Source organism: Neolamprologus multifasciatus, chromosome 8, assembly GCF_963576455.1.
Source record: "Neolamprologus multifasciatus chromosome 8, fNeoMul1.2, whole genome shotgun sequence".
NCBI classification, from domain to species: domain Eukaryota; kingdom Metazoa; phylum Chordata; class Actinopteri; order Cichliformes; family Cichlidae; genus Neolamprologus; species Neolamprologus multifasciatus.
In genome coordinates, this window is record NC_140446.1 from 25,136,252 (window position 1) to 25,152,892 (window position 16,641).

The 16,641-nt window shown below is 38.1% G+C and overlaps 1 protein-coding gene and 1 long non-coding RNA gene across 6 annotated transcripts in view; both read left to right on the forward strand.

Moving 5' to 3' along the window:
- LOC146513192 (uncharacterized) overlaps positions 1 to 4,691 on the forward strand; it is a 42,047-nt gene extending 37,356 nt beyond the window's left edge. Inside the window, exons 2-4 of the long non-coding RNA XR_014875677.1 lie at positions 1,686 to 1,726; positions 1,896 to 1,965; positions 2,362 to 4,691. This is a non-coding gene — a long non-coding RNA (uncharacterized LOC146513192). The remainder of the gene's footprint in view (positions 1 to 1,685; positions 1,727 to 1,895; positions 1,966 to 2,361) is intronic.
- A 4,363-nt stretch (positions 4,692 to 9,054) lies between these two features.
- Positions 9,055 to 16,641, forward strand: part of radil2b (Ras association and DIL domains 2b) — a 40,946-nt gene continuing 33,359 nt past the window's right edge. Inside the window, exons 1-3 of one of the 5 annotated variants that reach the window (XM_085169987.1) lie at positions 9,055 to 9,745; positions 12,667 to 12,875; positions 14,139 to 14,313. In XM_085169987.1, the coding sequence (XP_085026113.1) occupies positions 9,618 to 9,745; positions 12,667 to 12,875; positions 14,139 to 14,313 (512 nt within the window). In that variant the 5' untranslated portion in view covers positions 9,055 to 9,617. Of the gene's footprint in view, positions 9,746 to 10,994; positions 12,429 to 12,553; positions 12,876 to 14,138; positions 14,314 to 16,641 lie in introns of those variants that run through there. The other 4 variants (XM_085169986.1, XM_085169988.1, XM_085169989.1 and 1 more) reach the window with 4 other exon arrangements.

Genomic DNA, 16,641 nt, shown 5'->3' on the forward strand with positions numbered 1-16,641 from the left:
TGATGTCAACATCAGGCTATTAGATGAAGAGAGTGAAGACAACCTAAATCCACACAAAGTAAATCTGTTACACTTTCTCTTGGAGTGGTTCAACATGCTTAAAAGGTTATTATAAGATACATTTTTTCCTGTCCTACAGATAAACTTTGTTTGAGGTATTGTGACCTGTATGGACCAAGTCAAATCAGTGAGTCCAAGTACACTTTAAAATGTAATATTGTGTTTAATTAAAAATATTAAATAGGCTGAACTCAATTTTTATCAATTTGTTATCAGAACTCGATTTAAATAAGTTACCAGTACTTTTTATGCAAAAATGTTGATAAACTCAATTTATTTGAGTTGTCTTAACTTAGAGAAACTAAGTAAGCTGGAAGTTTTGCTTCTCAGTGCGGAAGGATGAAAGATGTGTTTTGAAAATGCCCCGTCACTACCGTCCTCCTCCCTCTTGGATCAGTCCGCATGTTCATGGTGCCAGCATTTGTTATGGAGTATGTTGAGCAAACTTGGAAAAGCGTCAGCTCAGGATATTATTGTTTTTATTGCTGTGAATCTTTACCTGATACACTGACTTGGTGAGTAAATGTTTACTCTTATTCAAACTGATTTTGTGGCTTCTCTTAGTTTAGCACCAGGTTTATAATCTTCCTAGCTAGTTAGTGTTAGCCTAGCGTTGCTGCCGCTGGGCTCATGTTAGTTAAAAATTAACACCACAGCCTTAAAAACCTTACATAAAACTATGTCTGTGAAATTTTCTGTTGATTGTTTGAAATAAAAAAGTGAAATAAGAGCCCAGACAAAATTCTTCAGGAGGTGCAGCCGTTAGGGGTGGGGTGTGTTTAACCTGAGTAGCAAACGACCTCAGGGGGTTGAAAACAATAAGCCAGGAGTTAGCTGTGCTCGTGGACTCTATCAAGCCCTGACCTCCCGGTCAGCTATCACGCTGGTGGATAACAGAGCTCTCCGAAAACGTGGAAGCACTTTTGCAAATATGTGATATTTTGATAAATTAAGTAGATATTTGAGCATTACACAGCTACACTCTCGCCTGAACATATCTTAAAAGGTTATTTTGTGACCCGGAAAGGGTAGTCTGGGGAAAAGGAGGATCGCATTTGTCGGCCCGGGGCAGACCCAGGACACGCTGGAGAGATTATATCTCTCGGCTGGCCTGGGAACGCCTTGGTGTTCCCCCGGATGAGCTGGAGGAGGTGGCTGGGGAGAGGGAGGTCTGGGCCTCTTTGCTTAGGCTGCTGCCCCCGCGACCCGGCCCCGGATAAAGCGGATGAAGATGGATGGATGGCATTTGTCAGAGCCTGTGCATACTTGTAAAGCGCAGCGATGGCGGAGCGCGGCTAAAAACGTATGACTTTTTCTGGGTCACAAAATAAACTTTTAAGATATTTTCAGGCAAGAATGTAGCTGTGTAAAGTTCAAATATCTGCTCAATTTATCAAGACATCACATATTTGCAAAAATGCTCCAACGTTTTCAGAGACATCCATTTTTGTTTTTGTGGCAGCTTTTGAACATCTGTGGCATCTATTAATGTCAAATCTAGACTTTATTTAACAACATAAGCAAAGTCTATGTTACAATAATTGCACAGCCATTAAGGATCAAATCAGTTTCTGAAAAATGTTCTGTTTTTTTTCTCCCTCTGCTTGCTTCTTACTGTCTTTGAGGCTCGGGACCAGCACTCCTGTTGTTGGACAGAAAGACATCAGTAAGTATTTTGGTTTTCCAATATATTAGCAACTGTCAGTGACATTTATATTAATCAGGCTGAACTTTAATCATACTTTAGATCAGCCTGTTTTACTTATTGTTTTCTTTTTGCTTTGGTTTGGGGAAGTTGATTTTTTTACTGATCTTTTCCTGTCTTCTGTTATTAGACTTGAGATATGACTGCGCAATGCTGTTGCTGTTGCTGTTGACTCCAGTTAATTCTACAAGACATGCTGTGTAAGTAAACAAACAACAACAGTTTGTCTGCATTTCTTGAAAGATCACATCCCCCAAACTTAGTTTAGAGGGTCTACACTGTATATAGTGAAGTCTGCAAGTTTTCTAACAACAAAATTTGTTTTGTGCCCAAATCATTTTGCACATCATTAGAAAGAAAGTTATTGGCCATGTTTGCATAGCCCTTTTTAAAATGATGCTTTCATGACATTATTGTGTGTTGGGTGGTGGTCAGGGCTATCCAGACTGACAAGTGGGACATTGAATGTCACCTCTCTGGTGGGGAGGGAGCCTGAGATTGTGTAAATTGGAGTCTGTTTTATACCAAATGGGAAAAAAATGTTTTAAGAAAGCAATTAAGTTCATGTTCCAAAAAATATGATTGTTTGCTTGCAGGACAACAGGAGAGATGAGTCCTCCGTCACAGATGGTGTGGTCAGTGAAGATGGTCGCCTGCAGGTTCAAGCTCATTGCATCTCCAACCCACATCCACTGCCACTGTACTTAAGGGAAGTTAAAGACTTTCTTCTGCACCTACATTTGGATCACCTCCATCCATGACAGTCATTCAGGCAGTGATGCCTGGACTGGAAACAAGCCATCCTTAAAATAATACAACATTCCAGCTCCTGTGTTGGAATGGAAAAACAAATGTGTTGTTTAAATCAGAGACTGCACTTGTGACAGAACAACAAATATTTTATTTTGATTATATAAGTAAGTGCAAAACAAACTTGTGGTAGACCTAAACTTATTTTCAGAATAATTACATCTGAGTCTTTGTTTCATTGTGAGATTATAACCGTGATGGCAATATAATTGTTTGTTCAGCAGAACAGTGTCCAGTATGTTGGCTGTTATACTTTGTGTTTGAAAATAAAAGTTGGGCTGATTTTAACATCATTACAAAAAGTGTTGTTAATTATTTTTAATCATATTCAGGTTACCACAAATTGTTTTTTCATTTAGTTGAACTTGAAATGTTTGTCAGTAAGTAAACAATTAGTATTGTACAGTCGGAAATATCAAGTTATTCTTAATACTGCAGACTTGCAATGATGGCTGTTGTCCTAACAGTCATCTTAAGTAAGCTTTACTTAGTTTTTTTGAGGCAACGAGTTTCCTTAATTTTTTTGAGTTCTGGGTACTAACAAGGCCGTACAGTCGACTCAAAATGAGTAAGTTGCCCTAACCTGGTCATCTTATGTAAACTTGATCCAATTTTCTTGAGTTCTGGGAACAAATGAGCTTGTACAGAGTACTCAAAATATATAAGTTATCCTAATTTAGTCATTTTTAGCTAAGCTTTACTCAATTTTTTTGAGGCAACGAGTTTCCTCAATTTTTTTGAGTTCTGGGAACTAATTCGATTTTACAGTGTATTCTGTCATTCTCACATTTCTTCTGATCTCCAACCGGATATGGCACATGGCTGCACTTTCCTAAGCCTGGTTCTGTTGAAGGCCTTCTTGTTAAAAGGATGTTCTTCCTGTTGTTGTTCCTCCTATAAAACAACAGAAATTAAATGAACTGAAAGGTAGACAATCTCTAAAAGTGTTTCAGCTTTACCTATGTATGGCCCTGTGATGGAGTATGCAGCTATTGGCAAACATGTCAAGCTCTGTATAAACCACCTAAGACATAATGTCTTCAAATGTTCTCTTATAAAACTCGTTTGAAGCGTGATTGCTTCATTGTCCAACTCCACAGATACTTCCTGAGGATTTAGAACAAGCTGCAAAGCACTGATTACACACACACACAAAAAGGCCAGAGAAATGGTTCATGATCTGAAGCATACCACATTATTTATCAGTTTGTCTGTCTGATTGCGTTAATGCATGTACTGTATATCAAGAGTGGTTCAGCGTCAGTTAAATTATGTGCACAGTGCATACTTGTACCTAGCAGTCTGATACAGCTTTGGCTGACTTGGGTATCCCTGAATCGTCCCTTAGCACTATAGGCTCACACTGCTGTGGGTGCTCCTGTGGTACTCTGATGTGGTTTCAATACCACTGCCATGTGGTTTCTGTATCAGTACAGAATGTTACATTTCTGCCTTCTCTCTCTTTGCTCTTGCTTTCTTCTTTTCTCTTTCCCCTCACTCCCCAAACAGTCATAGCAGATGAATGCCCATCCCCGAGCCTGGTTCTGCCTGATGTTTATTCCTGTAAAAAGGGAGTTTTTCCTTCTTACCGTGACAAAGTGCTTGCTCATAAGGGGCCAACTGATTGCTGGAATTTTCCCAAGTATACTCTTTACCTTAAAGTACGTAGCGGCTTGAAGCAACTACTGGTGTGATTCAGCGTTAGCTACACAAAAATGAATTGAACGTCCCTTCTGTGCAGTTACACCCTGCTCATTTGCGTATTTCTGCATTCTGAGCCAAGTCAAAGAAAGGAAAGTGAAAGTCAAAATACTTTTACTGAATATTGCAGTTATTATCTTATTTGCAGGAATCAAAGCTTTAACAAATACGTACCAAAAAAGCAGGCTCCTTGCAGAAGTACAGCTACTGAGCATGCCTGAATATTTCCTCTGCTGCTCAGTGTTGCTGTGTGTGAACAATCAGAGCCTAGATTTTGCTTCAGAATATCCACTCCACGCCAACATCTGGTTCGCCACATAAAAATAGATGCACCTCTGTGCCTTAAGAATTGACCTCAGAATCAAACACTGCTAGTGTATCTACTCTGGTAAAAAAAAAAAAAAAAAAAAAACCACGCTTCATACTAATCAGAATCAGAATACTTTATTAATCCCGAAGGAAATTAGGGTTACAGCAGGCAGCACGCTAATGGCGCATGCGCACTTACAAAGGAACCTTCTGACCAACTTTACACAAACATCACATTGGTGAGACATGTCAGAAAGGTAGGCTGATAGGAAAAAAACAACGAAAATACATAACATGAGGTAAGAGGAGGAGAAAAAAAAACTCCACTCAGACTGAGCTCCTAGTGGGAGAACAGTTTGATAACAGAAAAAACACCTCAGCACAAAAAGCACATGACTATCAATACACCATAGAAACACAAGACAAGCAACAGGGGCGGGTAAAGGGTAAGAGAGAGCCGGTGTAGACAGCGCATCCGGTCCTGCAGCATGTCTGCGCTGGTCCAGTCGACTGCCATCTTCCCCGGTAGGGCACAAGCATCGAAGGCGTTTGGAAAGGAAGTAAAAACACAAGACAAGGACACAAGAAGCTAAGCAGGGAAGATAAAGACAGGAGAGGAGAAAGTGCGACTGCCTTCGAGCATCGTGAAAAACAGAGACAAATAAAATCATTTCAATTTTACATATGACATCCATCTCAGAAACGTGTTCCCTTTAACAGAGTACGTAAGTGCTTGGCAAAGTTAATGCGCACAATTCTACTGTTGAAGTCTGCCGTGTTATCTGTCTCTCCCGCTCACAACTTCCGGTTCCTGTGACTCACGGAGGCGGGGACTATTCGACAACAATTTTATCAGAAAAAATTTATTTAAAGAAATACATCAATAAACTTGTAAATTATATTGTGGTATTTCACTATAATTGTACACAAATATAAAATAAACAAAAAGAAAATAAGCAGAAATCAAAATGACGATTTCACATACCAGCTTCTGGTGTTGTCATGGCAACCCACTCAATGGCATTTCAACGTGGCTAGGTGGCTTTTATTGCCTCTGAATATTTATAAGAGCTACCTATGGCTGAAAGTTTTTTTTAACCGTGTTCATTACTCCCAACTGTCTTTACAACAAGAGTTTTTTCTTACACTGTAAAAAAAAAAAAGTAAAGGTAAAAACAACAACAAAAAAATACTGCAGCATGAAAATGTACCACTATGATGGAAAAAGCCACACGTAGTCTCTTGTTTAAAATTTGTAGTGTTTGGTCATGCTGAGATACTGAGCTGTGAAGTTCTCTGTTAAAACCACCAGCATACATTAATTCCTGTCACCTGTCAGGAGTATATGTAACTCCACACTGTAATAAATTAAAATCTTTAATTTAAAATTTTTGCAACCTTTATAGAAAAACAACTAGCTGTCAATCCATCCACCCCTTTTGTCCACCAAATTATCCTTAATTGTCTCAGCCCTTTGGATCCCGTGTTTAAATGTGCACACCACATCAGATGTTCCACGAACCAACACAGCCAACTTCAGTTTAGTTTTTTTCCACTCAGTAATATATGAATTCTGCTAGTGGCACCTCTGATTAAGCTGTGTAAGCTAATGTTTTTGTCAAAACTGATTAAAATACCAGAGTCATGCAGTGTATTTCCAGCAGGTCAGTTCTGGTCAAATTATAGACGTCAGAGTCAACATAAGCCCAGAGCTCTGCTTTATTTTGGCTCATAGCACTGTTTTGGAGATAGTGAAAGAAAGGGAGATTTGTGTGTAGTAAAGGCATTTTTAATTGTTCCGCAAACAGCAGCACTGACTTAACTACTGTTAAGTTTGTGAGGTATGGGCTGTAAAGCTTTCTTAAGTCTCCTGCTTGCAGATGTCACCCCTCCTTCTCCAGCCAGGGATCTGATTACTAGATCTTAAGCCCTTCTGTTCTCTTCCTATGTACTGAGAAGGCCTGACCTTGGCCTACAGGCGGATTCTTTCCTGCTCACGATAAGATGGATAGCCTTTCCAGTGAAGTGCGAGTAAACGAGTCCACACGAGAGAGAACCCGTACGGTGTGAACTTGCAGTAACATGCGGGGGAAGCCCTTCGTAGTGTTTACACTACAGGAGCTGTTAGAAGATTCAGGTATCAGAAGTGTCATGTTATCCAAGAGGGGCTATACAGAACAGCTCCGCCCATTTATCTTTCCACGCAAACCACGAGGGAGTGCTCTTCAGCTCACCAGCGAGTGTTTGGTGTGTTTTTGTTTAAAGTGAATTAATGAGTTAGAGAAAAGTGGATTTTGTAAATTGAACACAATAAGCAAACGTGAATTAAATAACTACTATACAGGGTTTAGAATATATAAGAAAGATTAGAATATACAACTGTACCCTCAAACACACGATAATAACATGGACTGAACCACCACTCACAACCACTAGCACTTTATATAGCCTCTGTAGACATTATCCACATATCTCACTGATCTTAACTGCACTACTGTATAGTTGTGTGTAAATAATCATTCTGTACATACGATAATTTTTAATTCTACAACTGTTTATAACTTGCATAGTTCACATTTCTGTATAACTGTATATCTCATATTCTGTATAGTTTTTTTTCATTTCATATTCTGTTCATAGCCTGTACATAGCTTGTACTCACTACAGCCTGTACATACTTATAGTTATAGAATATTCGTAACATACTTCATACCGTGTACACTATAACATACCATAATAGACCCATTTCTGTAATATGCTTACATATCTATATTATTGCTAATATATATTGTAATATATCTATATCATGGCTAAAACACTTCTGGATGGATGCAAACTGCATTTTGTTGCCCTGTACCTGTGACATGTGCAATGATAATAAAGTTGAATTATATATATGAAATTATATATAATAATTTCATATATATATATATATATATATATATATATATATATATATATATATATATATATATATATATATATATATATATATATATATGAAATTATATATAATAATTTCATATATATATATGAAATTATATATAATAATTTCATATATATATATATATATATATATATATATATATATATATATATATATATATATATATATATATATATATATATATATCTGAAATTATATATAATAATTTCATATATATATATGAAATTATATATAATAATTTCATGTAAGGTTTTCATTTTTTTTGAATCCCTTATAAACAATGTCAGTGTACGAGCTTCTGTTCAGGGTGTTACACTCGGTTATTTGTAACGCACAGTGCACCATCTAGTGGTCATGTCTCTAATCGACGATCACGTGGTGTTGCTCTTGGAACTCTCCAAACAAAACAGCTGCTGGTGGACTTTCTGACGGACGAATGGAAAAACATAAAAAGCAACTTTAAGCTTGCATCTTATCATTCTAGTGTAATTTTGTATTAGCTCTTACATCCACTAGTGAAATTTTGTATGGAGTGGATCTTATTTGTTGTGTAGCTACTTTCTTCTCTCATTATGGGTAATGGGCTGAATAACTAAATCTCAGTTACAATATTGTGCAAAAGTCTTAAATCACCTCTTATTCGTTTATATTTTGATACGAAATTGGAATCACATGAAACTACAAAACACATGTGATACACTCTGATGTGAGTTTGCCAGTGATAGCAGGAAATGTCTTCTACCCAGCAACCTGAATGACAGCATTCAGGGCAATCAGCTAATTTTACACATTGGTTTTATACGTTAGCATATTTTTTACTGAGAACACTGGATAAAAGCATTAGAACATTTCTTGTCACACATGGACCTCTGATGATGACGTAAGCCAGCAATTTGATTCAGGGTTTCATAACTAAAAGGATTTACCAAGCAGTAAATCCTTTTAGTTATTAAAGGTTTAACAAAAGTATCTTAAACGTAGTGTTCACAACTCAAATATGATTGTTTTTTCCATAATAGCTCCACTTAAAGATGGGCAAAGATTCCAGTAATGACATAATGTGCAAAAACAATCCCTCGAGCTTAAAGCTAAAACAGCTTCAAACACTTTTTTTAATACTAGCTCTGTGTGTTACCAACAAGAGGGGATGTTACTGTATCTCAAGCAGAAACCTACCTGCTGTTCAAATCTTCTTTTTTCGTGGGAAAGTAAATCAGAAGAACTTTGGCTTTGACTAGTTGGTATTGAGGGGTTACACCAGGGACCTGTATTAGATAAATAAGGACTAATTTGAAAGGTAAATCATTGCAAAGCTAGAATCTAGTAGATTTAAGAGTAAAAGGAAAAAAAATCGGAACTGCAAATTAGAATAATAAGGCTACATTAATAATAATAATAATAATAAAAATCCTGCTGTGGTCTGCTTTCAGCCAGAAGATGGAGTGATGGACACAGAAATCTTGGATTCACTCACTGCTCGAGTTCCTCTGTCTGCTTCAAGCACAGACGTGAACTTAAAAGCGGTGCAATGCTGTTAAAGCTGGGATTTAAAAGGTCAGACGAGTTCTTCAGTAAGGTTTTATTTTGAAAGTTTCAGTGCGGGTGGGCGGGTGTGTGCACCCTTGGCGCTTTCAGGCAGTTGCGCTGTCGAAACACATCTGGAGAGCGGGTTCGTTATGAATTTGAAACAGGCTGCTTCCTTTGGAAGCGGACAAGATACGTCATAATGGCAGCAGTGTTCATCAGATGTGTCCGCTCCCTGGAATGACATCAGTAAGATATATTTCAATCACGTGTCAGCGTCCCAGAGACAGTTAAGAGATGAAGTTGTAACTGGAGAAGCTTCGTCGCTGTTGTTGGACTGAGCAGTCCGTCAACAGCTGGATGAGGGTTGGAAACATCTGCAGCGCTTATTCCGGAAAATGAAGCAGCAGCTGGATGAATTTGCGCCTCGGTTCCTGAATGGAACATGTCAGGAATGACGCAAGGCATCACCGGCTGTTCTCCAGTCGAGCACGAGAATAACCCTCTCTGATCATTTAGAATAAAACCACTTTAACGTAGCACCAGGTGGATCAGACAGGAATGAGTCGGATTAAAGATTCCTCTGAGGAGCTGCGCTCTCTACCACCAAGACCCCCGAACTTACCTGCAGCTCTCCCAAAGAGACGGTTTGTCAGGCTGGGGAGGAAGACCAGTGATGGCTCTCAGCAGTGAGTATGAAACACGTGCTAACAAATGCGTATTCGTGCCAAATTGTATTCATATGCACTTTAATTAACAAGTTGTTTACCTGACCAAACTTTTGTCTGCCTCAGTGCACCTTTACTTCTGTCTTTGTGCTTCCTGTCATTTGATTGTATTGTTTGGCATGCTGTCTGACTGTTGTTGTATGCTGTTATGTATTCAATCCTGATGTGTCCTGGAACTTGCGATCCCCTAAGCCACTGGATATAACAAAGCATGAGGTCCACGTTCACACTGACAGACTGTGTATTTGAACTGTGAACTTGACTGTTTGTAATTGTAACAAAAACAGATGATCCATGTTGATTGTTCACCTGACAAAACATTTGTATCCCCAAGTGCAAGTTTACGTCTGTCTCTTTCTTCCGATTTGAATGTTTTGTATTTCATGTAATATTAGTCCCAGTCACTGTGAACAGGAACTGATCGGGAATTTAAACTTCAAGTGACTGAATCAGGTCATTTTTGGCTCAGTCGTGTTTTTACATAGATTTTTAAAATCTATGTAAAAACACGACTAATGCATACACGCATGCATTAGTCAGTCTACTTCTCCTATAGCATTTCACAGTTCAGTTTTCCACTTCTTACTTTTTTCGTAGTGTTTCGCAGTCATCCATGGCGAACAGACCTAGAGTTGTAAGAGTGGTAATGCTTTATAATATAGCCATCTACTAAAAGCACAATCATCCTGTAATTAAGTGGAATTTTGATGTATATTATTTGAAATTACTATTAATTATATTTAGATACAAATACTTAATGGTAGGCGCACTTGAATAAGTGGGCAACAAGTCAGATTTTGTTAGGAAGCAAAGAAATATTTACACTCTAAGTAAATTTAAGTAGTATGTAAGTAATTTTAACTAATGAATACTTGTTTTCCCACAAAACCATCAGGTAATTGCACACAGCTCAGTTAGGCCATACTTTAAATTACTTACAGGATAATTTCTGTCTCCTTTTCTGTAAAATACCTGTAAGTTAGGCAAGGTTATCCCACTCTAAAATACAGCTCGCACTCTAAAAAGTACAGGGAAATCACACAGTACTTAAAATTACTTATGTAGAACTTAAAATGACAGATACACACTTATGTAACCACATAAGTTAAATTTACTTACCGCATAATTATTTCTTTGTTTCCTGTAGAATATGACTTGTTACCTTCTTAAGTATTTGTATGTAAATATACTTCTATTGTTGTTTCAAAAAAATATATTGAAATATTATTTAATTACAGTTGACAGGCTGCACTATAAAGTGTTACTTCTCCAATACCTTGAGGCAGAGTCATCAATTCCACGCTCATCGTCCACTTTCTTACACACATCTGTTCAACCACTCATTGACACAGATATCTAATCAGACAGTCACACTGCAGGAACTCCATTTAGCCATTTAGCCATAATTAAGGTGACCTACTGAATTTCAAACTGATCATGAGAATAGGGAAGAATGATGATTTAAGTGACTTTAGATGTGGCGTGGAGATGAAAATGGCAGAGCTCAGAGGAGAATGGTCAGACTGCTTTGATCTGATAAGAAGACCACAAACTGAAATAATAACCACTAATCAAGTGCACAACATATGTAACCTTGAAACAGATGGGTTACACCAGCAGAAGACCACGCTGGGTACCAAACCTGTCAGCTAAGACCAGGAAACTCAAACTATAGGTATCATACACAACGAGAGCCATTACAAAAGTATTTCATCATAAAATAAAACGAGGTTTTAAATGAAAGAAATTCAGCAAAATTCACCTTGCTCTACAGGGACTTATCCCACGAAGAAACACAACCATAAAGATGCCAGCAGTGAAGCTGCACTAACACATACATGGACAATGATACTGTCACACTGAAGTTCAGTTCAAAGTTGAAAAAGCTCAGGCAAGTGGTTTTTAATTCAACATGGACACATGAAGTTTGGTACAACTAGAGCTTTGCAGTATTATTACACACCACTACACACACTACACTATGATGAACTCAGCTACTGGTGCTCTTCTTCCTTTTTTAAGACTATTGGGCTGGTGGCTGTAGCTCAGGTGGCAGAGCGGATCGGCCACTAACCAGAAGGTCGGTGGTTCAATCCCAGGCTGCTCCAGTCTGCATGCCAAATATCCTTGGGCAAGATACTAACCCCATGTTGCTCTCCGATGTTGCTCTCCGATGCATCCATCGGAGTGTGAATGTGTATGAATGTTAGATACTTAAGCTTAGAAGTGATTGGGTGAATGAATTAGCTGTATAAAGCGCTTTGAGTGCTCGGACAGAGTAGAAAAGCGCTATATAAGAACCAGTCCATTTACCATTCAGAAGCTGAACACCAAACTGAAAAAATGCCACGGCGTATTTCTTCTACAAATAAACCCACATTTTGAGCTGAGAGAACTTGAAGGAGCTTTCATTATCCTCTAATGCAAGTGCTTATGTAGGAGTGCTAAGATTATTAATCAGACATGTAAAATCGTTTATTTCCAAGTGGTGGCGTAACTGCAGAGAACCTTTGAACCATAATGATAAGTAGCTTAGAGGCTCAGTCAGAACTAAAGCAACACTTGATCATTTCATTCATGTCCCAAGAGAGCTTAGAGAAGCATGGTGAAGGAAACCAGACAGCACTGCATTACGGTCAGAACGGTATGTGCCCAGCATATGTGCTGCTTTCAAGAATGGACATGATACTTTATGATTCGATTTGCTTTTTCTAATATCTTTGTTTTGGTTCTCTTTTTTGTGGCTGATGATTGTCTGATTGGTTGAAGACACAACATGTCTTCCTTGATCTTGAACCGATGTGATGGCTGTATCAGTCCTCCAGCTGGTAAGTGTTCAAAATGTTTCTCAATTACTCTTTTTTTACTTTTTTATTTAGCAGTTCAGCTTCATCCACTCGAAGTTCATCTGCTAGCAGATCTGCTGAGGGCGTGGCCATAAGACAGCCCTGCAAAAGCCGCATTCGTCGGAACACCCACCGCCTCTCAGGTGTCTTTCTCCGCACCCCCACCTCCCCCTCCACCTCAGGCTCCATGGCACTGACTGCAGGACTCAAGTCATCATTGTCTGTGCACACCAGGAAGGGAAGCAGTACGTCACAGTGACTTTACTTTCTCCCTGCATGTTTACACGCAGGATTTGTTGTCATTGGAAGAGTGCTAATGCTACAGCTAGTGTTTGTTTTTTTGTTTTTTTAGCACAAATGACTTGCGGCTCTGGGATAAGTGATGATGTGCAAGACGATGACCCAAATGATATCATCAGAGCTATTTTGGCACTAGTTTGCAAGCGCTTTAGATTAATACCAAAATCTTGCATGCAGGCTGAGCCAGTTTAGAAAATAAAAGTTAGAGTAGCTCTGCCTCCGCTGTTTTCATTTTAATAATAATTGTTTTGATTAAATCAAACAATACCACTAAGTTAAACTGGCTGCATCAGTTGTGCAGTTTGTGTTATAAAGAAGTCGTGGGTCATTGATTCATCAGCGGGTCATTGATGTACAGTAAGGGGCTGTGGCTCAGGGTGTAGAGCAGGTCATCTACTATCGGAAGGCAGGAAATTTGATTCCTAGCCAGCCAAAGTGTCCTTGGGCAAGATGCTGAACCTGAGTGAGCCTGAGTTGCTCACATTATGTTCACTGGAGTGAGAATGTGAGATAGAGAGCACTTGGATGTAGAAATAAATGCTAGTGTGATTATATAGTGCTTTGAGTGTTCACGTAGAGTAAAAAGTGCTATATGGGAACCACTGCACTTACTGTACATTAATTTTCACCATATTTTTGGAAAGTCACAAAAACAAAGTGCATTCAAATACAAATATATAAATATGCATTTTTAAATCGGTTAAAATGGTTTTGAATGACAATCAGCTAAAGAGAAACTGAGGAACCAGCCTAAACTGCATCAGTTAGCATCAAACTTGTTTTACTGCATGCTTTTTTACTAATGCTCCGTCAAGGGGGACCTGTTATACTTTTTCTATCCGCTCAATTTCTGACAGTTTTTCTTCTACTCTTGGCTCTATATGATGTGACGATAGAGTAGATATACCGAAACTGGCCCTGAGCACAGACGCCCCACCAACCTTCTGTTCAAACCTTTTGTTTTTTAATGGGCAGCAACTCAGAGGAAACCTGACTTAACCTGACTTTAAGAAGGAGGTTTAAAAAAAGTAAATATAGTATTTACTAAATGTGAATCATACAAAGCTACTCTAGCAGAGTTAAGAATAAAACATGGAGCTCCTTTAATAAAAACAAATTTTTGTAATCACATGTAAAAGTTTGGCCTTTCATCGATAATACCAAACCACAACTGAGAAAAGCATTAAACCTCTTTTCCCTTTCTGCAGTGATCTCTGCAGATGCTTTAATTGCAGAAGACCCATCTGAACTGTCCAATCAGATAACTGCCCCAGGAATCCTGAAGATCTTTGGAAATGAAATCCTGGAAGGAGCTCACTATAAAAGCGTCCTCGCCACCACGCACTCCAGTGCAAAAGAGCTTGTCAAAGAGGCCCTTGAACGGTGAGACCATGTGTTATCTGGGAACGTGCGTCTGCCTGCCATATGTGCCTGCTTTGTGTGTTTGCTCATACCCTGGCTGAGTTATGTATATCCATATGCTTCTTCTGCTGGAGCAGAGTTCGTATATCAATGCAGTCAGAATAGTTTTATAGACTGGCTATAGTTCTGATGAAAGGTTAGCGCATTTACGTTTCTGTGTTTAGTATTGTATATTTCAGATGAACAAAGTTGATATGACCCGTTGCTCTGTTTGTTATAACTGCAGTATAGTGCACACAGGCCCACTGAGTTAGTATTGCTGAAAAGGACCAGAGAAAACCACAGGCTTGTGTTAAAGACAGCCAGTGTGGCCCAGCTCCGAGGCAGCCTCTAGAGAATCAGTGTCTGTCAGCGTTTGCTTATATTTCAGCCAAAAAACATAATGGGATGATTAATGCAAGCGGTATTCACTTTGTAGAGGAAGGAGTAAATCACGACTCTTTTCTCTGCAGCAGTGACATTTAAATATGCCATTACTACATTATGCATTTAGTAACAGTTCAGCAAACAGTCTCAAATAATTCTTTTTGTGTGATGAAAACAGGTTTATTGTAATTTTCATAAGATACTGCTTTGACTACTTCAAAGAAACAGAATAAAAGGAGGGTTTGTTACATCTGGAAGACAAATGTGTCACAGCTGCATTAATTCCTTTAATGTTAACCATTGACCCATTACAATATGTAAAGTTAAAAATGGTGCCAACAGTGAAGAAACCACTAAGAATCACCCCTAGTTTCTACAGCTTCCATCAATTATACCAAACATTTTAGCCTCTTGGAGCTAATTGTTGAGTTTCTAACAGCCTGAAGCATTTTTTACTTGGTTCACTCCCAGCAAACCCATTTCCAGCTCTTAAAAACCCACTACATGCACGGCAACAAAGACAGCCATAGTTAGCAACTAGCTGGCAAATAAAGTTGGGTTTTAGCATGTTTAAATACAGATATTTCCCTCAGGAGCCAATGGAAATCAAATTAAAGCCGAAAGGAAAGTGAATATTGGATTGGATGAACATTCAACAAGCAAGCACAAAACAACTCTAAAGTTAAATATTAATTCTGTTGTATGGACAAATGTGCAACTAGTTGCTAAGAAATCTATGCACACATAATAGTTTGTCAATGATATGTTAAATTTGTTAGGTTGGATGCCCTCTACATAAAAAGACGAAAAAGTGAAGCAGGATTAAAGGCTTGAAGATTCAGTTAACAGGCAATGCTTGCTAACATTAGCAGTAGCGTAATGGCTTAGCAAACAGTAAGCTAGTCAGTTTGACTTATTTGACCTTGTGTTTGTTTGTCCATGAAGGTTTATCAGTCAAAATTATATTGATAAATTGTAAAGTTAGTACAGTACTGTAAGACGCAGACTTTCTTTTAATTTGTGTTTTTATTAGCAATAGAGCTCCAGATTTTCTAAAGGTTTTTCAGTTTTTCTCTTGACGTTAGCTGCTGATTCAGTCCCATCCTTGTACCTGATCATTTTCAGAGGAATGTTTCGGGTTTTTTATTTTACTTACTTGTTTACCACTTAACACTGATAAATGAATCATTCAAGCACAAAAACTCATCTAATTCTACACATAATAGACAACTTAGCAAAGAACAGTAAAGTTTGTTACTAAAAGCTTGTCACAAGCACACATTTTGTTCCCATTTTTTTTAGCTGAACCTACAAAAGTGCAGAGGATAACAAAATCTAAGGGGCATAAAATGTTATTTTTGTACCAATCGGGTAGATTCCCAGAAATATATTAGCCTGAAAATATCTCAGCATTATGCAGTGTGTCCTTAAAAAATGTTGAGGAATGTTAAGTGATGGATGAAAGCAAATGTGCCAGATGAACATTATCTAAAAGTCATGTTCTTAAGAAACTGGAAAAAACCTGAAACAGGGTCAGATAGATGCATCTCACCCCCTTCATTGAAGCCTCAACAGAAATGTTTCAGTGGAGAGCTCAAAAAGTGATTCTTAAGGAAGGAAAGGGGAAAGAAAAGACTTAGACATGCCAAATTATGCAAGAATTAAACTGAAAATCAATGGCAACGGGTCTTAGGGAGTGATTAATCTTGTCAATCTGATGAAATTATGAAAACAGATGCTTTAATTTCTTTCTCAGCACGTGAATAATACCAAACATTTTACCAATGCTATTAGCAAACCTGAATAGAAAAACAATATAATCAGTAAATTGCTGCACTTCCTTTCCATTATCCTAGTAAAGTATAAAGAAATTAGTTGCACTTTTACATAGTACTGCATGTAATGTATATAAACACTTATGTG